Source organism: Nematolebias whitei, chromosome 6 (assembly GCF_014905685.2).
Source record: "Nematolebias whitei isolate Nwh7 chromosome 6, NemWhi1, whole genome shotgun sequence".
NCBI classification, from domain to species: domain Eukaryota; kingdom Metazoa; phylum Chordata; class Actinopteri; order Cyprinodontiformes; family Rivulidae; genus Nematolebias; species Nematolebias whitei.
This window is the reverse complement of record NC_056503.1, coordinates 29,450,979-29,476,016: the sequence shown is the minus strand read 5'-3', so window position 1 is coordinate 29,476,016 and position 25,038 is coordinate 29,450,979. Positions and strand designations below refer to the sequence as shown.

The following is a 25,038-nucleotide window of genomic DNA, read 5'->3' as shown; positions in this document are numbered from 1 at the left end:
TATAGTGCAAATAAAGACAAACTGAGCAACGCAAACACTTTTAAACTCCTAATTGGGACGATACTTAACAAAAAATATAAAAATGTAAGATAACTGCCATTTTAATTTATTGACATTAGATTGCACAAAGAAAGTGATCTTGATATTGAGAGCAGTTATGAAAGTCCATGTAGTAAACCTGTTATATATCGGTGATTCTGCAGCACCTTTGTCTTTAGTAATAAAAACTTTACCTCTTTGAGGTTACCTCTCTGTGGCTTTTACAGGCTCTCAGTGATGTCACTTTATTTGAGAAGACAATGTCAGCACATTGTGAAAAATACTAGTAGCATATGACTGAGGTCACATCAGGACATTGTTCTTACACTTCTACCTATCATATGACCTTTGAGATTGGGGCTGGGACACCCGTGAGAGCCAAGCAAGCTTAAAAGACTGACACTTCCTTGTCTGTCAAAAACTTTACAGATGCCAAAAAAAAAAAAAAAAAAAAAAAAAAATATATATATATATATATATATATATATATATACATATATATACATACATACATATTAGGATTAGCTGAAAAATAAATAATGTGAATGGATGTGTATAGGCAAAGCAGTTAACTAATTGGAAAAAGATAAATCTTGTACTGAAAAAGGAATACTTACCAAAAATCTCGCCATTCTTGGCATACTCTGTGACTAAGTACAGCATGTTCTTCGTCTCCATCACCTGAAAGAAAGAGAGGATGAAGGAACAGGGGGCAATGGGAGGGTAGGGGGAAAAAAGGGGGATAAGTGAAAACAAACAGGCCACATTTCAGTAGGAATATCAACTGAAACAAAAAAAAACATACAAATAAAAACAAATCAAATGGACTACTCCTGCAAGATAAAAATAAAAACAAGTACAAAAAATGTTGCACAATCAACTATGGGGGCTCGCACTGTGATTAAACTGCAGAGTGTGCCATCCACAAAAATCCCAAACAAACAAAAAGCATGAATGGCACAGGGTCTAAAAACAGCATCCATGTAAGAGAATAGGAGGTGGACGGTTGGTGCTGTTGAGTGTATCTGTATAGTACTTAAAACATTTCAGTGCTGACACGGTGCTGTGTTGTGTAGGAGGAGGAGGAGAACCGATTTAGCAGCAGAAACACTCAGGAGATGAATAGGATTTAATGCGGAGTGCAGAATCAGATGGAGAGGCAGAGGATGAATCAGACGCAGCGAGCCAGACATTCACACTAGAAATCCCACGCTCTTTTGTTTGTGATCAATTTTCCATCTGTTAAACTGACCGATTCACAGATTTGGGAAATAAAAGAGGTGACTGTGGGTCGTGCAACAAAACATATTTAGTCCTCTTTGACAACACAAACTGATTGATTATTTAAGCCCACATAGTACTCAGTTGTGAGCCAACAAAGAAACTCTGTAAAATAAAGCTTTCTCAACTGAGACATTTTGACTTATTACAGAAAGAAAAAAAAAAAAAAAAAAGGTGTAGCTTAGTATGGCTCGGTTTCATTAAAATAAGCCAGTAAAGCAGCATGAACAGTAGCAGTACTCTGGCTATATTTATTTTTTTTACAGCCTTTATATATTCATTTAATAAATTAAAAAGTTTATGACAAACAAAGTGGTTAATTTCATTGCTGATAACAGAACTATATAAAACTAGAGACATTGTATTTTTTTGCAAAAATGAGTTTAAATGATTATTGAAAAAGAACTTGCTGAAAAACAGCTGAAATAAAAAAAAAACCCAAAATGCTGGATTGTAGATGAAATGAAAGAACAAGCCTTAATTAGCAGAAGAAAGCAGAAAGAAAATATTTTTTGCTGAATTAGGTATAAATTAATAGAAATGAGCACAAAAATTAGGAAAATTGTAAAAGAAAAAAAAGGTGAAATTAGCAACCAAAAAAAAAAAAAAGCTGAAAGTAACGGAAAAGGCAGAAAAAAAGCTTAAACTACCAGAAGGAAGCAAAAAGAGCTGAAATTAGCTAAAAAAAATAAATAAATAGAAATTTGCTGAAAAGGTAAAAAAAACAGCTAAATAGTAGCTGAAATAGCAGAAAAAGCTGAAACTAGCAGAAAAAAGCTGAAAGGAGCATAACAAGCTTAAATTACCATAAAGAAGTTAATTAGGCTGAAAGGAGCAGAAATTACCACAAAAACTTGAATTTATCTGAAAACAGCTGACAATAGCTAAACAGGTAGCTGATTGGGTAGAACAAGCTGAAAATCGCAGAGGAAAGCAAAAAGACCATGTTTGCCCAATTAGATTCAAAGAAGAAGAAATTAGCACAAAAGTGGAAATTCATTGAAAAAAAGCTGAAATTAACATGCGCGCGCACACACCCAAAACACCTGAAAAGTAGCTAAAAAAAAAAAAAGGAAAATTACCCAAAGGAAGTGCTGAGAGCACATTTTTGCTGAATTAGGCTGAAAAATGTTGAAATGAGTGCAAAAATATGGAATTATCTGAAAAGGCTAAAATTAGCATAAACAGCTAAATAGTAGCTGAAATAGCAGAAAAAGCTGAAAGGAGCATAAGCTGAAATTACCATAAAGAAGTTAGAAGAGGCACAAAAATATACTTAGCAGAAATAATGTGAAAGGAGCACAAAACAGCTGAGAAACAGCTGAAAGTAGCTGAAAAAAAGTTTAAATTTGCTCATGGAAGCTGAAAAAAGCTGAACCAGAACAAAATGTGAAAGGAGCAGTAAATGGTTGTAAACAGATCTAAAGATGTGAAGGATGTAAAATGAGCTCAATGCATTTTCTATAAGAAAAAGTGGCAGAAAAGGCTAAATATTTCAAAAAGCTAAAATTGCACAAATACCAAAAGTCATTCCAGGATTGTCCTGTAACAGCTGAACATTTTGGTCTATGATTTGTTGAAACAGCCTAAAATACTGCGGGACGAGAATCGAACCGAAAATGTACGGAAGAAACTTGGATCACATAGTGTGAATGTTTCATAAAAAGTCAAGGTTCTTTATGGTCATTCGTAACACATGTGGTACATGAAGTGGAATGAAACTGTGCACACAGGGTCCCAGTTACATCCAACAATAGCAAAAATATAAATTGCAAAAGAAAACAGTACTAAAGATCTAAGAATACACTAAACACTTAATAGTACAAAAACAATATGCAGCACAAACATGAGTGTGTGAGCAAATGAGTACAAATGAATACAACAGAATGAAATAAATCAGCAGTATGAGATCAGCAGCATGGATAATCAGCAGCAATCAAAGTGGCGATTAGTGATTTATTAATTTTTTAGTGATAATCCTGATTAGGGATTCATGAGTCCAACAGCTTCAGGGTAGAAGCTGTTCCTCAGTCTAGTGTACATTCATAACAATTCATAAACATTCACACTATATAGTGTTTAACATGTCGCAAGTCAAGACATTTTTTGTAATGGTTTATAAAACTCTTGTGAGACAGTAATGTTGGGAGTTCACATTTTCATATCTTCCAATTCCAAATAAAAAAACACAATTTTTAGTGTGCTTTATTTATTTATCAAGAGGATACAAACATTTTCACAAATATGAGCTCTTTTTGACCTTTATGCTTGTTTTTGACAGAACTATCACAACAAAAGTTGAAGGACAGGTTTTTTTTTTTTTCCTTTTGCAACAAACAATTCAAAAATACTGTTTTTGACATAATTTACAAAAAAATAAAAATAAAAAGTTAAAGTTTGCTTTAGAAATTGTGCAAACATGACAAATTTTTTGGTCCGCAGCAACAAACTGTCATGTAATAAACTAGTATAAAAGGAGGACGTCGGAGTTTTAGCTCTTCAAAAAAAAAAAAAAAAAAAGCTTTTAAAAAGTCCAAATTATAATCTATTCATGGCCATACTTGGTATTCAATCAGCTTAACTCTCACTGGTGATTTCAAACATTTTATTGTGCCGTCTGAGCTTAGGAAGCTCTACTTCCTGTTGTTAATCACCTGCTACATGACCGTTTTTACATCAGTTATATAAATAATGCGTTCCTCTAAAAGTAATTCTTCTAATGAGTTCAACACTGGGTATCGATTGAGGCAGAGTCTATTGACTTCAAGTCGCAGTATCTATTGAGTCAAGCAATTCTAGCAACAAAAATAATTTCTAATTTTTACTGTTGACCAAATAAAAATTCTCATTTTGTTTCAGCATCTTAATGAAAATACAGAAAGACAAAGACCTTTTGTCACTTGAAAACATTTGTACTTGCAGAACGACCACCAGCAGCCAAAAGTGAAAGTGAAAAGCAGAACACCCAGGAGAATCAGAGGACTGAGATGTGAACAAAAGAGAATAGCAGACTGGGGTCAGAAAAGAGACCACACAACACAGAAAAACCAAGAGAGGTCCACAGTTAATTTGTGTCTTTGTATATCTTCATTAGGTAGAGCTTTCCTCAGGGCCACGAGGTCAACTGTAGTTTATGAGACATGAAGGAGACTAACTAATTGACCAAAGCTGATTGGATGGATAGGCTTGTTAAAAAATAACCAAAATAACCAAACACAAAGCTGGAGCGCTGCTCCATGGTTGTGCAAAGATAATGAACATTTATTTACACTCTCTAAACAAAGCAACAGGATCCGGACGTTTATATAATACATTTTTTGGTGGTGAGGCGTTTAGTGACAAACAGCAGCCAGCACAGAGCGGTTGAAACAAGTTTTATTTACTCATCTACCATACCGGTATATTTAAAAAAAACAAAAAAAAACTAAAGTGAGTCATTTTAAAATCAATGTTTGAATTACATAAAGTTTATTATTAAACAGACGTGCATGCAACTGCTAAAAAACAAAGCCAAGGTGAATTGACGGATGGTGCCACAGGACTCAACGCACCACTCAGTCCTCCTTAATGAACTGATCAGTTTCTCTCTTGAAATTATCCCACAATTAAGATTGTTTCCTAATCAATAAGCATTTGCAGTGCACAGTTCAGGAAAAACAGCCTCAACATTAGGTGACCACAACCAAAAATGTGCTCTATATTGATGACACTTCAATGACACGAAATCAAAAATCCCTGCAGAATTAAATTGATAAAAAGGTTTTTAATAGATGAAACCATTTCTTAGAAATTTCAGGACCGACAATGACAAATGAACAATAAAAGTTTTTGTTTTTTAAAACATGTACAAATATCCACTAGAATGGGTGCTCATCCAAAAAGCAACAATCATGAATAAAACAACCAATCAATCTCGTTAAACAAAGCGCACATGCAAATCGTTATTTGCAGTAGTGATATTGAGATTAACAAAAGGCACAGAATATTGTTTAGTACCCAACATAAATATAATTGATAAAAACAACACTAAAAAATAGAATAAATTTGGACTAATGCTTATTATATGTTGCGTGATTGTCAATTTTATGACTAGCACAGGGTTCAAAACTATTTCAACACTATACTTCAACATTATACCATTTTCTAATACAGTATTTTTTATATATATATATATATATATATATATATATATATATATATATATATAAAAAATCCATTTTTTTATATAAATATTTATAATTATCAGACCTAATTAATTGGTGGACGTATTGTCCCATCTCAAATTCTCAGTAGGATAAACAATTCAAAATCATTTATTCAAACTTTATTTGTACTTAAGTAAATAAATGGACACCAATTATCCTGCCTAATGTGTGCAGAGGAATAAAATTCATGCATGAAATAATGTACATCAATAGCAGAGCTGGCTAAACGTTTGTTTTGTCGGTTTCTATAATTCATAAAAATGCTTATAAAAAAACTGCCAGCGACTTTTTGAGCTGGTATTACTTGCACAAGTGTCTTCATTTGAGCAGACTTTAAAGTAATACTATGGCAGATTATGTTTACAAACTTAAAGTAGACAAATTCTTGCTAAACTTTTTTCAGCTGAGCAAATAAAAACTGATGATCCTCCCATATTTACATAAATACTTTTTTCTAAGGTCCCAACAACTCAGTGGAAACTGGCAAGAACTTTATTCATTTAAGGGATTATATTCATTTAAGCCTTGTGTGTAAATGACAATCGACGAAAAGAGCAAATGTGAAATGGACTAATATTTATATTTCACAACATTAAGTCTGACATGATCCTCCAATAGATAGTTTCATTCATATCACCTCTACATTAATCCACGCAGTGCACAACACATGCAAAGACACAAGCAGTGCCAGGAGTCGGTCAGTCATTAACTAAGCTCTCATTTCTTTCAACTATCCAACAGTAGCAGGTTCTGCAGACCAGCATCTGTTTGCCAATGCATTAGAAAATGACCTGGAACGGTTCTGCACTTTAAACACCCTGACTGCCTAAGCAGCCGGAAAGAAGTCTACCAAGAACGATAAACTTAGCTCTCCATTCACTCCAACATGTGTTACATATCCCATTCTGACCCCTGATCTCTGTCGACAAACCGCCAGCAGCAGAAGATAGACTTTGACTCGGACAGATCAAACTAACAAAAAGAAAGATGTCGACATCCATCAAAGGCACATCAGGCTGTGGGACTATAATAAATAGGAAGAATTTGTAATGAGCTCTCGTCTAAGACTAAATCATCTCAAAGATGGTTGCCAGATGAACTCCCTAAAGGTTCCATAAACTTTGCTAAGCAAAAATATATTTTATCCAAGTATTTTTTTTTTTATCAGTGTATCTGTTCAACTTAATGGAAACATTGTTAGTTTCCGTCAACACTGCAGTTCATGTGTAATGTTGTCAGACAAACTCATTTTTCCACAACTTGAGGTAAAAGTGATTTTTACAAGTCAGCTTATTCCTTTGAAAGCAATGCTACACCTTCAATATCAGGTTGCCCCACGTTTGCTTGTGTATGTCCACAAATAACCACAAGCCCCACAAAACTTATTGCCAAGGTTGTTTCAGATGTTTCTTTTTCTTTGCAGAGATTTTTAAAAAGTGGCTCTTTTTTTTTTTAAAAACTTTATTAGAAGTAGACTCAATGCTTTTCCTCCTACTGTAATTTCTGGACTAGGCCCGTCATGATAACAAATTTTGCTTGGCGATTAACTGTCTCAGAAATTAATGCGATAAACAATAATATTGTTTGAAATTTGACAATAATTAGCTATTATTATTATTATTAATATTAGCAATTATTGTCTAATTTAAGAAGAAATGTTGGTTAATTTGTTTTAATTAGTTATTAGAACTTTGACCACCAGATGGCAGTATAAAACTGTTTGAACCGAGGATGGATAGTGAGGGAGCGAGCAGCGTATCTCTAAGAAAAATGGGAGGGAGGCCCAGTGTTTCCACTACCAATATACAAACAGGGTGCCCCGTCAACAGAACCAAACACCCCTCTTACCGACCCCCACACCCATCGACAACTGTCTGTATTGCTCTCTGCTCTACATCAATACAAACATGCTAGCAAAAATGCTACTGATGTTCCGCTCCTCCTCGCACTCCTCCCTAAAAGCCAGCAGCAACGTAGCGCTTAGCTAGCGGGAGGGCAACACAGACGTGACTTCATAGGGTCCTCAACCCCCCCACCCAACAAAAAATAAAATATGACGAGCTCCCCACCAAGGGAACTAATCTAGGGAAAACACTGAAGCCCCTTGACGTGACATGGGTTGCATCTACTTCCTTTTTTCGGTTTTCAAAATGGCAGACGCTCTGTGTGATTTGAGCTATTTAGCAAAGCATTTTTCACACAAAGCTTTTAATAAGAATAAATAAATAAAATCAGTAAACAAGTTCTCAACTTCTTTTTGCAGAGAAAAACAACTTTTTACATAAAGGCACGGGTTTCAACCATGAATTTTGGAGCTTGACAAGACAGGTATTACTTAGGTATACTACTTTTTTCCACATGCTTTGAATCCCGCACGTTATACAATGCTGCGGCTAATTTATGTTGAAGGGCTAACGAACTTCCTGCTGCCAAAAAACATTTAGCCTCGTCATACGCAGGCGCTCACGTAGCTGCCCACTACACATCTCTCAAGATGTGTTAAATTTTTTTTTTAAAAGTTAAAAAAAGAATAAAAAATCTGACCAATGACATTACCGAACAGGTCACAGTGAAAAAAACAAAACAAAACTAACAGTAAAAACATTTGTTGCATGTACTTGTGTATGTTACCGGTACATATTTAATTAAAAGTTAAAAAAAAAAAAAATTGTAAATATCTCATGTTACAAGGTGGACATCTGTGGCTTATAAACACAAGTGTGGCCTATACTGTATATGAACAACTTTTTATTCTTTTTCAATTTTGTGGGCGCAGCTTCTATTCAGCTGTGCTCAATAGTCTGGAAATTAAGGTAATTATTTTTCTAAGAGCAACGCTTTCAAGTGCAAACAAAGCAGTTTTGGGGATTCATCTTTTTGCTTATTATTAAACTAGTCAAGGTGTGTTGCAAGCGATTACTAAGAAAAATAAAGTTAGCCAAGAAATCTTCTAGAGAAGATTGCTTCATTATGACAGTCATGTTTATCATTTTGGTTATAAAGGGGAACAAAAACACACACCCACTTTGAACAAGACAACCCTGAAAAAACAAATACATTTTTAAACAACCTTTAGACTAAAATGTGATGCATTTTTTCCAACATTTCAAATATAATTTCACAAAAATAAATAGAAGAAACAACAACCCAGAGCTGGAGATCCTCTAAAACCCAGCAATGAAAAAGAGTTTGCCTCATCAGAGCCCCACTAATGATCTACTTTCTGTACACACATATCTTATGAACCAAAGTCTTGCCTTTAATCATCCTAATTTCATCTCAACTTGCCACATCATTGCAGATAAGTGCAAATAAAATGTGAGCAATAAATAAAATGAGGGCAGGGTGGCTACAATTTAAGGCTTCAACATGTCTATAGTTTTGTTCATTAGATCTCAAAACCTAAGAATGAATTAAATCTAGAAAATCTAGATTAGCACAGCTTGACATAGAAAAGCAAAAACACTGATTACCAATGCAGAGAACATTTTCTCAGCAACATTTCACAATGAGAGAATAACAAATATTTTAATATCAGAGAAAATAACACACTAGATCAGATAACATCAAGAAGACACGATGGAGTAACTGGAAGAGGAAATCAGCCCCACCACAACTCATGAACCACTGTATATGGAAAGGAACAAATACTAAACACTCACCTGGTACAGCTTGATGATGTGAGGGTGGTCCAGCATCTTCATGATCTGAACTTCCCTGTAAATCTTCTCCAGGTTGACAGCATCCAGTTGGGTCTTGTCAATAATCTTAATGGCCACCTGCAGCAAAATCAAACATGGATCGTTTAAAACCCTACATCAGAGGTCTTTATCTTTTTGTGTGTGTGTGTTTTTTCTCTGACTTAATTTAAAACGGTAAAGGCAAAAGTATCCAGAAACAGCCTTCGCATGAGAGTCATTTAAAGTGCAGCACAGGTAAATACCATAATTTCAGGACTATTGAGCGCACCTGAATATAAGCTGTGCCCACTAATTTTAGAAATAAATTTTGTACATATATAGATTGCTCGTCTATAAGTCTAAGGTGTCCATTTATAAACGTGAGATCAATTCAATTCAAAATACTTTATTAATCCCAAGGGTAAATTAAATGTTGTAGCTCATCATCCTGGTTTCATTAAGAGTTGTTATAGATGCTGATGGCTGTGGAAAGGAAGGATCTCCCGCAGCAGTCCGTCTCACAGCGGATCTGAAGAAACTGGCTGCAGATGCCGAGCTGTCCATCAGGACCCAGCGGGCCTCTCGGTCCTCCAGGACCACCTGAATGCTGGGCAGAACTCCTCCCTAAGTGATGGCCACTCCTCCCAGCAGCTTGTTGAGCTCCTCATCCTTGCAGATAGCCAGTTGCAGGTGTTGGGGGATGATCCTGGTTTTCTTGTTATTATGAGTCGTGTTTCCTGTCAGCTTCAGGATCTCAGCAGTCAGTCACTCGAGCTCCTCCACCAGGTAGACGGAGATGCATCCACGGCACCTCCTTTACAACTCATTTGGGCTGTAGGGCTGTATTTTCTGTATTTGTGGGGGAGTAGTGGCGCAGAGGTTAGAAGATGGGCTTGTGATCGGACAGTTGCAGGTTCACATCCCGGTACCGTCAACATCAAAGTGTGGGTGGAAAAGGTGAAACACCCACACCTCCCTCCACCATCATTCGCCCCACTCTTGGCCCCTGAGCAAGGCCCTTAACCCCCACCATCTGCTCCTTAAACAGGTGGCTGATTAAAAAAAAAAAATACAGTAGCCTACCAGGAAAAGTCAATGAGCACTACCTGCATCTTCCTCCTGTGCACTAAAACCACTAAAGTCGTTTTCTTTAGTGTCAGAACTGAACAGCCTCAGAAAAACTTCATCCCACACATCCTCAGTCTTTCATTGTCACGCTCAACGTCACATTCATCTTGAGGCAAATTTGCAATTTGATTTGATTTATGATTCACACTTTCGTTCAGCAGCTGCAAATACTTTGTTGTGCCTCAGCGAGGGGGGAAACTCCCACACCCGTTTCCTCCCCTCCACAGTGGACCAATGAAAGCAAGTTTCATTGGTCCACTGTGACCTGTTCGGTAATTTCATTGGTCAGATTTTTTTTTAACCTTTATTTATACCAGTAGTCTCATTGAGTCACAAGGACACCACTCCCCCCAAGACAGACGTGTATTGGTGTGACGAGGCTAAATATTTTGGCGGCATGAAGCTCATGGGCCCATCAAAAAAGAAAAAATAAATAAATAAATAAATTAGCCGCAGCATTGAATAAGCCGTGGTGTTCAAAGCATGTGAAAAAAGCAGCGGCTTATAGACTGGAAATTACGGTACCTTCATCACATGTTTACAAAGACACAAACATGTAAGCTGCACGCTGAGGGTGTAAACATCACAGGCTTTCATTAGACGTCTGGTAGGTAACAAGGCAATAACAACACCACTCCTTCAAACTTTCTCATAAACAAAAATATCATCAGTGTCATCTGAAGAGCTCCAAGCATCTGTGAGCCAAAAGAAGAGGTAAATAACAGGAAATCCCAGATCTCTGCAGTCACACCGCCGTGAGGTGAAGTGAAACACGCTTACCTTTTTCTTCTTCATTTAATAATATATAACTACTAATAAATGAGTCATAAAGTAATTCTAAGATATAATTATTGATTTTCCTAATCAATATTCTTAGCTTTAGCTCGGTTAGAATTTGGTGAGATTTCAAATAAAGATCCATATTTTTTAAGCTTTATCAGATAACACAACAACAAAACACAAACTGCACAACGATTTGGACGAACTGCCAGATGATTGTTCTCTGGATGCTTATCGTAGTGGCACTCATTTTATCCTCAATCCGTACGCAGCGATCAACTGCTGATAAACTCTGTTCGTATTACAAAGGAATGTGCAGCTGCAGCGGATGGCAGTGCATTTCCACCTTATGCAACTGTATGTTGTAGCAACAAATGCGCTGATATATAACCCCCGTGTCTGTTTCCCTAACCTGCCAAAGAGCAGAGGTATCCCTGAGATAAAGGGCAGTGATTTTTTGTGCGATGACCTTATGTTTGCATTAAATCTCACAGTGAGCTTCTTTTAGAAGTTGACGCTCAAAGGGTGAGCAGCTCCCCATTCGCCACTGCACACACAACCATGCAAAGTGGGATTAAATACTTCTAAAGGAATCCGTTATTTAAAATGCAATAAACTGACACCTCTATTGCGCAAAAAAATACATTTTACGAAAGCACCGGATAGATATGGTTTAAATGTAGACCGTATTGAGATGATAGACAGGACAACACAAGACTGAACCAAAAGTATGCAAACCCACAAGCTGCCATATGTGCATAAGATAAACAGGTCAGTAAAGTAGGTTACACATACAAGAGACACACCTATCTAGGTGTATTTGAATATGTGCACATACCAATTCTGCTGTTTCATAGCTTATTTAACGTCATTATTTTTCAATTCATGCTAGGCCTCTTTGTGCCGTGCCATCAGACGTCACCCGTCTCTCCTGCTAACCTTAGCTACTGTGACATGCAGCTCCTCCTCTACCAAACCAGTGGCTAGAAAACCACCAACAAAATGCATGCAAAGCCTGCACATAACCATTAGTATTCCATGGATGGAGATTATCTGGCTAGACAAACACTGTGTCACTTTACAAGCTTTAATAAACGGATTAACAGAATAGGGGTCTTGGAAGATATTTTCTTGCCTTGTTATTCATTAAACCTACCAAAAGGCTTGGCTGGGTGACGTCAATCTTTGTTTTTGTTTTCTTCCCTATGGTATAATCAGACAAAGCAAACTGCACAGTGCAAAGATTAAAGAGCGTGACTTTAGTCTTCACTCCCAAGTTCTGATCACTTCCCAGCACAAAGTTGTTGCTATGTTTTTGCACACTGTGAACACTGTTTAAATTCCCCGTGTACCCCTGTCATTACAACAGGAAAGTCATGGTACTCCATGGTACTGCTTGAGCAGGGTTTCTCTGCAGAGAGAGAGACATGACACGTAAACTCAAACAAACCAAATCCTTGTTGTGTTCATGCTGCATCGCCTGAGAGCGTGGAGCGTTTGTGACATCAAACCCTCCACAGACATGTGTAAAGCCCCCAAAACAACAAGTATCAGGGCATTGCTGTGCACAAGCAAAAACACTTTGCTTTCCAGTTACAAAGCAGCACGGCCAGTGGATTTCATCAAAGCTTTCTGCACTGCTGAGACAAGACACCTCTGATTCACATTAGTTGGATTACATAATGGGACCACCAACTCATGCTGCATCCCCCTGATAGGCAACCAGCGCAATTTGGTTGTTTACACCGGCCAGGCTTTTGAGTCGCAGTGGCAATGTGAAGGGTTATTATCAAAATGAGAGCAGGTGTATGATGTCAGTCTGGTGTCAAACAGAGTATCCATGTTTAGAGCCTCCCAGCAGCACTGGTGGTCCAACCTTTTCCTGGCAGCTGTATTCCTGAGAGGGATGGACGTGCAGACAGTCGCTGCTCCTGTACCTGCAGGGTTCAGACACACCTGACCCCTATTAGCAATCATACGAACAAAGTTTCCACTAGTGTGTGATGTGGACCGCATTTAGCTAACCTGGGGGTGTCAACTAGTGCAGAAAAGTTATATAACTCAGCAGAACAGTAGCTCAAGTTAGCTTTCGGGGGCTAACAAGTTCTCTCACACACACACAGACACACACTCACCTCGGTCTTGGTTATGCGGTGTCTGGCGAGCTTCACGACAGCGAAGTTGCCCTTTCCCAAGGTGCGCTCGATGTCGTAGAAGCCCACTCGAACCGGACCCCGGAGCAGCGGTTTTTGGACACCGTCAGCCATGACCATGCTGTTCTGAACGGGACTGTTTCTGAAAGAGTTTAGACACACGCGGGGAGGAGGGAGGGAAGAGGCTCAGACGGGCAGCTAGAGATAAAGACGACAGGAAAGCAAACCGCCCGCCGCCGCTCGAAGCGCGTCCATTAAAACAAGACAAAAGTTGCTTTCTGTCTCGCCCCGCCAGCCTCAAACGCCAATGTGGCGACACTCTCGCCCGGTGCGGCAGGCCATTTGCTGAGCCACGGGGCCGTCACACCACGTTCTCCGGCACAATAGAGCGATGATATTTCAGCTCGAGGTGCCTCTATCAGCTACAGAGCGCACGAGTTGACTTGCAAAGAGGCATCATGTTCTCCAGTTGACGTGTATTGACGTCAAAGCCATAGGGGTATTTGTACAGGGGGCGGAGCCACGGAGCGGCTCCACACTTCAGTGCCAATTGGTTGCCAGGACAACCAGACCCACCTCTTACGTCAACCGGTAAAATTGCTATTCTGAAATGTGTTTGCTCGCCTGCCCTTCTTGATTGCACGCATAGGTAACTTTGAAGTTTTGCCCTGCAGGTGTTTAACAAGCATTTGTCGCCTTTTTTTCCTCCTCTCCTTCATTTTTTTTGTTTTTATTAGAAAGAAGCAGCAAACAATGGGGTTTAAACGTCTGCAGAGGCCACATTTGTTTGTATGGAGAAATTGCTCTGCAAAGAGAAAATGAATGAAAAATACATACAATTATAAAGCCATACGAAACAATATGCTTGGACGCCACACATTTTGTTGTATTTGTTAAAACAAATGATGCAACAAGCAAAAAAAAAATAAAAAAGCATTGCAAGCCTTTCTTTAGTAAAACATCTGGAACATTACATGAAAGCAGACATTTTATCAGGGGGGGGGGAAAAGACAACAGTGGTTTCCTTTAAGATATCGCCATCTGTTGGCAAAAGATGAAAACTGACACATGGGCCACACATTTCCTTTTCTAGAGCCCTTCTTCGTGTTAACAGTCTCAGTAATTACACTCACACACATGCAAAGCCTCACAAACACCCAAAATTATAGTTGTACAAGTACAAATGCATTTATTATCAAATAAGGAATGCAACCGCAACATCTTGTAAGCAAACCCTTGAAAACGACTTTCATGCCTAAATCCCAGCCCACGCTCACACCCAACGATGGTTCTCTTCACGCTGTGCTGTGACAGTCTTTCAAAAGAGAAGAGAATGGACTGCTAAGCAGGCAGAGCAGAGCACAGCTCCCAAGGCCTCCGTTGTCACGCACAGACTTCCTGAATGTAAGAGTTCCAGATGTGCTTTTGGCATTTCCTGTCTCACTTTCTCCAAGAACACACTCAGCCTCTCCTTACTGGGGTTGCTACATCTTTCCAAATCACCAGTAAAAACAATCCCCACAGTGCATACACAGGGAAGAAAAAAAAAAAGCATTTGTATTCAGAAATATGCATAATTCTATCCATGTCCTAAATTAAAGGCTCAGCATTATTTGATGGGATGCATACCACATACAGCTTTTACAGTATGAGTTGAGGATGCGTCTCAGCTACTACCACACCAAATTTTAGTTCAATATCTGCAAAACGGACTCAGTTGTAGCCATGTGTGGCTTTGCTAATATTGGTTTGCTGTAGTGGCCATCTTAAATTGGATTGACTCTAAAAGTTAACCAGTTGTAGATGAATATTAAATGATACATTTCAGAGAGTGTCATTAAAATCTACCCACTGGGTCTTGAGATATTTTGCTAACAGACAAATGCACACCATGAGCGAGTGCATTACTGTCCGTTTCGTGTCAGGATATAAATAGTCGCACCTAAAAAGTGTCTCTAATGTCTGATCTGTTAGGGGGCATTAAGCTTCTTTCATAATTATATAAAGTCAGCAAAAACCCACAATGTTGAGGTCTTCTTTAGTCAGCAGACTTCTGTCATCGGTGCTTCCAATTGGACTGTCCTGTTCTCTAAGCTCTGGGTCCAAACAGGAAGCCTTGCATAGGGACGACAACTTTTGATACAAGGTCGAAATAGTCCCCAAACAGGAACAACTTCTTCACATCAAAGAGCCAAAAAGGATCTATTCAGGATCTGTAACCTGCTGAACACGTGTCGCAGTAAATCTGGGGACTTTTGCTGTAAATGTAGCTTCATTTTGGATTGTTCACAACTGAGCAAAATTTTATGTTAAAGAAATAAGAGGAGATTGTTCATCCTGAACAAAACATTAAAATCAGTTCCATCAAAATGTGAAAAAAATTTAAATATTGAAGCTGTGAATATAACAAGTCTGTTAACCTTAGAGAGACCTTGTGCAGGGTTACCATAGGCAGAATAAGTTTACTAGTGATTTTCATTTAATCCAATCATATTTTAATTGAAATTATTTAGAAATTCAATCATTTTTTGACATTTCATGCTGAAAAAAAACAAAACTTGACGAGACTTTTTTTCCAACAGCAATCTCTTGCATTTTATAGTCGACTGTCTTTGCGCCCTCTAAAGAATAGCTTGTTGGCCATGATGTAACCACATACTTAACGTTAAAAAACTAAACAAATACTTCACACTGATTATCTTATGCTGCTGATTATGTCATGCTGCTGATCATGTCATGCTGCTGATTATTTCATGCTGCTGATTATCTCATGCTGCTGATTATTTCATGCTGCTGATTATCTCATGCTGCTGATTATTTCATAACTATCTGCTCACCACAGACTCATGTTCAGGTTGCTGTTGTTACGCCATATTGATTTACATTATTAGTGTTTATTGTATATCTTAGATCTTTTAGCGCACCGTTTAGTGTTTGTTTAGCATATATATATATATATATATATATATATATCTTAGTGTCTATCTTAGATCCTTATATACTGTTTTGCTGTTTATACTTTATATTTTGCTATTTTTGGGTATAACTGTGACCCTGAGTACATAATTTCGTTCCACCTCATGTATCACATGTGATGGAAACGACGATAAATAAAGTTACTTGATAACCAATAAAACCTATGATAATTTGATAACTTAAGTTATGTACAGACGAGTAGCTTGTCAATTCTGAATTAAACTCTTATTCTAAACGTTCAACAAGTTACGCATCCACCACAGGTTAGATGTTAACTGTTCATGACCTCAATTAAATCCCCACTTTAAAAAAATTAAAAATATCGGAACTGTTCCTTTAACCTACTATTTCCAGAAACAGAATAATATTTTCATTATGGTGGGTGTTTGCGTTGACAAATATTTGCATTTATTTAAATGATTTGGCATGTCGGATTATTGTCAGCGCATACAAATGAATTAATGTCTGATAAAAGACGCACAATGTTCTGGATGCAGAACCTGAGAGACACACAGGCGACAGATAACCAGTCCACATAAGACCACGAACACACCGTGTGTTAAGTGCTCTCGTACCACACAGATAACGGCATATGTAGCAAGTTAGGGGTATAGAAGAGTAACTGTTCCTCTTTATTGGAGTCACATTTGTTTGCAGTGGTTGCAGACCTCATCCAGACATCAATAGTATTATCCATAGATCTCGTTTTCCACCCATCCAGTGTGACCGCGAGAGCGCCGACTCTGACCTCTGCAAGTTTCGTAGATGTCATTGGTCACAAAGCCGCTCTCCTTGTCAGAACATGTCACGTTCTCGTAATCGCCACACTGGGAGTCACGGGAAGGATCACAGGAGTATTTTGTCATGATCTCTGATGGCGTTCTGCAGTCCACAGGCAGTTTGGTAACGTCACTAAAAGCGTAAGGTCCCTGCACGGGGCAAGGTGAGGTTGCTGTCGAGATCCACGGCTTTGATTTGCTGGAGTAGCTTCCTGTCCTGGAGAGGGAAAGAGGAGATGAAAGTCTCTGCTTGTCACATAAAACAAGTTCCTCTGAAATACTCTACAGATGTTGGCTACACACAAAACATGCTTGGGTGATTTTAAACTAAATCAAATTAAGTTTGTCAGCTGCATTTTTGTCTTCCACCTTTCTGTTTTTACCTTTTTGCATGTTGTTTGTAGCAGAAGAAGCCAGCAGCTGCAAACAGCAGCAGCAGCAGGACAGGTATAGTGGCATAGAGGACGTAGGACACAAAGAGGGTGTTTTTTGATAAAGATACTGCAAAGAAAAGCAAATTATTTAGCTTGAAACATCTGGATATAAAGGGCACGTCATTCTGTTTTACTATGGTAAAAAAAAAATAATTTTAAAGCATAAATGATAAAAAAAAAAGGTTTTTTTTTCTTTACCTGATGACTCAGGAAGTCCTATTTCTAGTTTATTATTACGTTCTGTAGTGGACAATATGTTTGGCCTCAGAGATGGGACTACAGGAACAAAAATCAAACAAAGATAATGAGCTGAACGTTACAACATTACCGAACCAATAAACAACAATTAAACATTTAGTTCAAAACTTTTCTTTGTATAATGCAGAACTCGTATATTAATTGCTTCTAGTTTCCTTGATAACATTTTCCAATTCAGTAATCTGCTAATTTAACAAGACCACTTCATTGTAGAGCAACCCCATAACTCTTTTGAAGAAAGGTTCTGTAGAAAAGAATTGAACAAATAATATTTTGCATTCTGAATGTCCTCGGTTTGAAAATTGTTTAATTTTGACGGGACTGACAAGTTAATGCACCAATTGGCACAATCTAAGAAAAAAATATTGCTATTTATCCAGCAATATAAATTCACATTACTTCTTGCATAAAATTTTAATGGTTATTTGCATGCCCAAAACAGCGGTAGTGCTAGCTAGCTGCAGCACTTCCTGTATGGCCTGGGGCACTTCTGGCAGGAATATTGTAATATATTTGCACATGACGTATCATTAGGCACATGTCATTGATATGTTAAACGGCAGTTAAAAGCTTACGTATCAATCTATCGGTATGCAACGCTTGTTTATTACATTCGCTTATTCAGAGAATTATTGTATAATTAATACTTCTGTGCTTACTACTTAATACTTGAACATGTTTTGCTTTAATGCTGTTTTATAAATTCTATAACATGTTCTTAATACAAAGCCAACTGTTGTACAAAGTTTGTTGTTCATGTATTCAAATATAAGCATCAGAGAAATTTAGAAATGTTCAATATGTTTAAAAATCAAAATAAATTGACAATTACATTGTACTAACCAGTGTACTTTGGTTTCTAAGCACAGTCTACCCAATACAAAAATGTAGATACACCACTGCTACAAAACCCCTTTGACCCTGTCGACACATGGACTACCATTAACTTGTCAGTCGCATCAGAACTATCCTCCTACAAACTGAGGCTACTGGAAGATCTTTTAGAACAGGCTTTGAACACAATATTAAGTTATAGCCTTTCCACAGAATTCAAACTTCAAAAGACCTAAATTATTCCGTCAAGTGAAACAATACACAAAGTACACGTCAAACTATGTGGACTGGGTAGATGACACAAAGTAAACAACTTAAAGTAAGTCCATTTTTGTCACTAGACGTCTTCATTTAAACTGAACACCACAAGTTGCAATGAAGAGATTTAATCAAACTTAAATGTAATTTTTGTACAATTACTAGCTTTATATATGTACAACACATTATACCTGGTTTTGCTGTCATCCTTTCGCCTGTATGTACAGGTATTTTCTCTGCAAAAGATGAAAAAGCCTAAATGAACACGTTCCATAAGTACCAAATGTTTCCCAGCAGTGTGGGATGTTCGACATCCGCTCACCTTCCCGGTATTTGCAGACAAAGTTGTTTTTAGAGCTGCAGTTGTCATCATTCCACTGGAAGAGGAAATGACCGTCTTCGTCCCGCGGTGCAGAGGGTTGGTGGTATAAAACAACACACATGCCAGTACCACATGATGGCTCATCCCAGTGCCAGTTTCTACAGCAAATAAGACGCACGAGTTTAGAGTCAAAGACTGTTAAATAGGATTTTATGCAGTTTAAATGCAATGGTTTACTTTGTAGTTTTATGCAATTCACAAAGACATGTTTTGGAAGTATTATTCCATTATTTTACTGAACCTGTATTTGGCTTTGCTCCCATCCAACCAATAGTACTGAGAGGGGCAGCCTGGACCAGTGTTTCTTGCACTGTGATACTGAGGGCTGCGGCGAAGCCCGATCCAGAAATCTCCATCTCCGACTTTCAGCTCTTGTATGAACCTCTCGATGAGTCGTTGCTCGCTCTCTGTCTCGACGCTGAGCAGCTCGCCACCATCCAACCTGCAGGACCGTGTCGCATCTTCAAAGCTCAGCCTCCTCCTGCTCTCCTGGAAGTAGAAGGCCTTGTAGCACGGGCGCTCCGTTCCACGTCGACAGATTCTCTCTTCTGGACATCAAAGTGAGCATCAAGGAGATGAGATTATAAACACGATGCTATTTTATTTGCTGAGATCTTCTTGAAAAAGTCACATGGCTGGAAAATGACAAAACAAACAACACTGGATTTGAGAAAAACATTTAGTACTGAAATTGAAACAGGAAACCTCTTGAAAGGATGTGAAAAAGAAAGTGCTATGTATTGCCATCATTGTATGTTTCTATTCAATGACAAAAGTTGTGCTCTGCATTTAACCCATCACATGTGAGATACACCCAAGTGGGGCAGCGGGGAGCTATTTATTTATTTTGTGGAGCAGTTAGGGATTTGGTGTCTTGCTCAAGGACACCACGACATGTGGGCACGGCGGAGGGTTGAGCCTGTTGAAGTTTATGGTCCCACGTCAACTGCCCTACCACTGCACCACAGCCACCACCATCTTCTTCTTTCGGCTTTTCCCTCTTCAGGGTCTGTCCTCTGCATTCTCTGTCCTCACTCCAACTACAGTACCTCCATGTCCTCTCTACCTGCATCTATACAGCTTCTCTTTGGCCTTCTTCTTTGTCTTTTTCCTGTCAGCTGCATTTCTAATATCCTTCTACCAATAAAAAATAAAAAAATCTATCTTCCTTCTCTGCATCATGTCAGCCAGCTCCCCCCCCCCCGCCATTTAACCAATATATGATATGATGGGATATATGAGATTCTGTTGGAACGTTGTGAACAACTACTATTTTTCCAGTTGGAAATATAATTTTTGCCATGGTTTGGAGAAATAAACTTTAATTCTAACAGGATTGACAAGCTAACTGCTAATCTGAGCAAGAGCAAAAACCAAAGTGGGCCACTCCCATCCAGAAACAACTCGGATTTTAACTATTTTAATCAGTCAATCCGTCTGTCCGTCCATATGTTCATCCATGGCACTAGTGCCTAATAAAGATTCATCAAATATAATTCTAAAACCCTTTACACCACTATAAATTTTGTAATGTACAGTTATTACAGGCCTGGAAGTGGTCCAGACTGCACCAGAAGTGCTACAGCTAGCTGCTGCTGTATGTTTTTGCACAGAACCATCAAATCCATCAATCAATTAATTAAACAATCAAGCTTTATTTCCATAGCATGTCTGGATAGCTTATAATTCATATGAGTCAAATTTTGTTTAAAGTGATTAAAAGTGTCCAGTTTATGGACTCCACACAGTCTTGGTGAGTACTAAAAACAAAATGTCCAAAAGTTCTTGTTCCGCTCCATGGAACAGGTAAATGAGAGGAATCAGAGAATCTGAGGGGTTGTCCTGTTCATAAACCAAAACCATCTCACTGACAGAGTCTGGTGACTGATGTTGGAGAACCAATAAAAATGTAAAATAAATCCTAAAATTAACAAGCAGACAATGTAAGAGCTTTAGACTTTGTGTTTTAAATGTGTAATGGACAGCTCCCTTGTGTTAATTACAAAACATGATGAATTTACTCACTTCAGCAATCCTGTTTGTGCTTAACAATATTTTAAAAACGAACTACAAAGTTGCTGAACACAGACAACGATATTCCCTCGGTAATAAATCTGTTTATTGTTGTTAAATCCCACGGTTGCACACTATTGTCATCAGTTCATCACATGATTGAGCTTACTTTATCACGTGCTGTCTGGTCCGACTCTGTTACTACCAGAGGCAAATCAGGGATGGGCTGGCTACAACCCCACTTCCTGCCTTGGTCCATTCAGAAGACTCTAAAGATCTGACATTCGTGAACCAACCGGATCGTTTGAACAGCTCTTTACAACGAACAATAAGAACTGAGCTGCATCACTGCCCAGAGGTGGGTACAGATCTGATAATCTGCTAAAAGCTAATAGCGGAACACATTTTTTTGTTTAGCGGATCAGCGATTTCACTAACTTTGGAAACCAGTGGCAGAATTAGTTTCTGCTATTATATTTCACCAACATTAATCCCACTACCAAAATTCACAAGCTTGTTCCAGTCTGTTGTGGGCGTGTCTCGAAGAGTCCGTTAGGCATGCTAAGGGATTACTACATGTATATGTGACAAGACGTGATTAGTCGATGCAGCTTCAACTGGAAGGAGCTGAAGACGTATGAAGCATATCGAGTGACAGTCGTCTTAGCAGTTAGTGGTTTCATGCTAGCTTCCCCTAATTTTTTTAAATGATTTAATTGTTTAAAGTTACTGAAGCAAATTTTTTTAGTTAGCGGAATATGGGTTAGCAAAGCTACATTTTTGGTTAGCTCTGCCCACCACTGTCACTGTCATTCAAAATTGAACGGCTCTATTAAGTAAACAGATCGTCAAGATCCAGTTCCCTTCGAAGAGACATATATCCCATCTAGACAGACAAATAGACAGAACGTGTCTCAGTCCTATAGACTGAGGCGTCTCATGAAAGAGCCTAAAATTGAGGCAAATGCCCGTGTAATGTGAAACTGGCAGCAAACCTGGCATAAATGCTACTTTCCCAATCTGAGGTTTTTTAGGTATACCAGGTAAGATATTATTTGTTAATAAAAATCTACAAAAACGGAAGTACAGCAGTCCCTCGCTACTTCGTGGTTCATTTATTGCTTGTTCGCTATATCGCGGATTTTCACAATAAGATTGGACATGACACAATTGGCTGATTGATGGATGAGCCATGGATTGTTTATTTAAAATAAATAATTTTTAATTATTTTGCACCATGTGTGAATCCCACAAGTGCAAGAGAAAGCTCCCTCCCGCAGCTTATCAGCTGATCTCCTTCTCTGCCACACACACATTTTTCCTGCTGCATCAGATTTGTGAAAGGTTAACCCTTTGCAGTCCAGATGTACGGATGGACTTTTGTCTTCCAACTTAAAATTCAAAGTATGTCACATGGTAAAAATCATCATAATCACAAAATATAAAAGTGTTAAAAGTTTTTAATTATTTTAGAACGTCAATGTTCAGTTGTTGAAGTGTAATTGATTAAGACGTACATTTCTGCTGCGTGCTGCAGAGCTGCATGAAGGGTTAACCCTTTGATGTCCTACTGCACTTCTCTACAATTTAACTTTAAATGCTGTAGCATTTTAAATAAACAACCCATGCTGTATGGATTGTTTATTTAAAATATTACTGTATTTAAATTTAAATTGTTTATTTGAGGAGTAAGATTGGGAGTAACAGGTGATGAATGTGATTGCAGCCTGGCATGTCATGATAAAGTTTACTGAACTTGAACTTAGACTACTTTGCAAATTTTTTTTGCGGGTGGGCGTGGCCACAAACAACCGCGATAAACGAGGGCCCACTTGCTTTAAACGGTATTACAAAGTTATTTTCCCACATCTGTGTTTGCCCATCTAAATCCACATTTTAGGTGAAATATATCATGATTATGGAATTATTGACAGTCAACAGGCACTTCTTTCTTGCTTTCATTTTTTTATTTATTCATTTATTTTTTATTTGTTGAAGAAAAATGGATCCTACTTTAGAATGAACATGTGAAAAAATAAAAAAAAGAAGAAAAGTTCCCTTCAGGGCATGCCTCCAAAAATATGACACATTTCTGGCTCTTATGTAACTTTTGTCCAACAAAAGTGAGTAAAAAGACCCACTGATGTGTTGATTATACCCAGTCGTGGTGGAGCAAAAGTTATGCAAGCACATGAAGTCTATTAATGTTGTTAATAACAGAAGACAGCTCTTCTTAGCAGCGTGTTATTCCTGCAACAACACTGATTCCAGATCAGTGCGTCCAATGGAAAACTGTCTGCATGTTGACGTGCCAACTGGATAAAGCTACAACAAAAAAATATATTTTTAAACTTCCTCGATAAAAAAAAACGAACAACTTTCAAGCCTTGGAAATAAAATCAAGCGCATATATTCACGTTTTAAGCGAATTAAATGGGTTTTTGTTCGGTTTTAACCCGGAGAGAAAAGCTCACCGTGTATTTTTGAAGCGGATCCCTGGTGGAACAACACGGCGATGAAGGAGCCAAATAACTTCATAAAATCCATCTCTACATGTTCACCCGACGGGCTGTGGAAGCAAAGCGAGAAGTGAAAGGAAACGAGGTTTTTAAACACTAACTTGGGCTGATGGCAGAGAGAACACAGTCAGACTGTTCGATATATAAAAAAAGAAGTGGGTCGGCTGCAGAAGGCGTGTAGATGGCGACTGTGAAGGGAAAAACACGACTTTATCCAAGACTTTAAGGAAGAAAAAGAAAAAACAAATTGAAAGCGTCTGCTGTTTGTACGTCTATGCTGAAAAGAGATTTCAGACTAAAGGTGCAGAAACCTCCTTAAATGCCATTTTGGCACATTGAAATGTCATTATGAACCGAATAGAGCTCTTCTGTCTCCCCATCATGCGCACTTTATTAAAACAAACCACGTGTCATCCTTACTTTTCACGCACAGATACTTCAGAACAGTTGAAATGGAGTTCTGTGGAGAACATATGAACACTTATTATCTTACCTGTTGCAGATCACTGGAAACAACCTCAGTTTGAGGAAACAAAGTCTTGCTCGGACTGGATTCACAAGCTAAAGCACACATGGATGTTCTACAACCCCATCTCCATCCAGCTGGTGTAAAGACAAATAGAAAATAAAATAGACATCAGTCTGCATGAAAATCCCAAACCTCTGCTTCTAATTAGAAACCAGCTCTTGTCTCAAGGGGAGCTTCATATGCATTTATGCTGCTATGCCAGTAATTTTTTTGGACAAGATATGGATGTTTACAATACATGCAATACATACAATATGTCTGTACATACATACATGTAATACATACAATATATCCATATACATACAAGCAATACATACAATATGTTCATATACATACATGTAATACATACAATATGTCCATATACATACATGCAATACATACAATATGTCCATATACATACATGCAATACATACAATATGTCCATATACATACATGTAATACATACAATATGTCCATATACATACATGCAATACATACAATATGTCCGTATACATACATGCAATACATACAATATGTCCATATACATACATGCAATACATACAATATGTCCGTACATACTTTGTACATACATGCATGCATGGATGCATGCATGTATGTATGCTTGTATGTATGTATTTATACCAAATCCAGTGGTAAAGCAGTGTGCTTAGTTTGTGAACTATAGAACATTGTTTACAAGGATTGCAAATTAACACAGTATCATAAAATAATCACACAGAGAAATACGAAGCAGGCTCCGACAGCAGAAGCTCTGGCCAAACTATAAAAAGCAACAAATATATATATATAT

General features: G+C 38.0%; 2 protein-coding genes across 2 annotated transcripts in view; both read right to left on the bottom strand.

Annotated features, from left to right (window-relative positions):
- Positions 1–13,566, bottom strand: part of sik2b (salt-inducible kinase 2b) — a 58,025-nt gene extending 44,459 nt beyond the window's left edge. Inside the window, exons 1-3 of the mRNA XM_037677498.1 lie at positions 13,249–13,566; positions 9,188–9,304; positions 657–720 (exon numbers count right to left, since the gene is read on the bottom strand). Of these exons, the coding sequence (XP_037533426.1) occupies positions 657–720; positions 9,188–9,304; positions 13,249–13,386 (319 nt within the window). The 5' untranslated portion in view covers positions 13,387–13,566. The remainder of the gene's footprint in view (positions 1–656; positions 721–9,187; positions 9,305–13,248) is intronic.
- Positions 13,567–16,931: 3,365 nt separating this feature from the next.
- On the bottom strand, positions 16,932–23,753 carry laynb (layilin b). The gene is made up of 7 exons (XM_037678165.1): positions 23,675–23,753; positions 19,429–19,735; positions 19,128–19,285; positions 18,997–19,041; positions 17,654–17,731; positions 17,405–17,522; positions 16,932–17,238 (listed from the first exon to the last, which is right to left on the bottom strand). Exons 1-7 carry the CDS (start codon positions 23,745–23,747, stop codon positions 16,932–16,934), a joined length of 1,086 nt encoding a protein of 361 aa, XP_037534093.1. The 5' UTR covers positions 23,748–23,753.
- Positions 23,754–25,038: the final 1,285 nt, after the last annotated feature.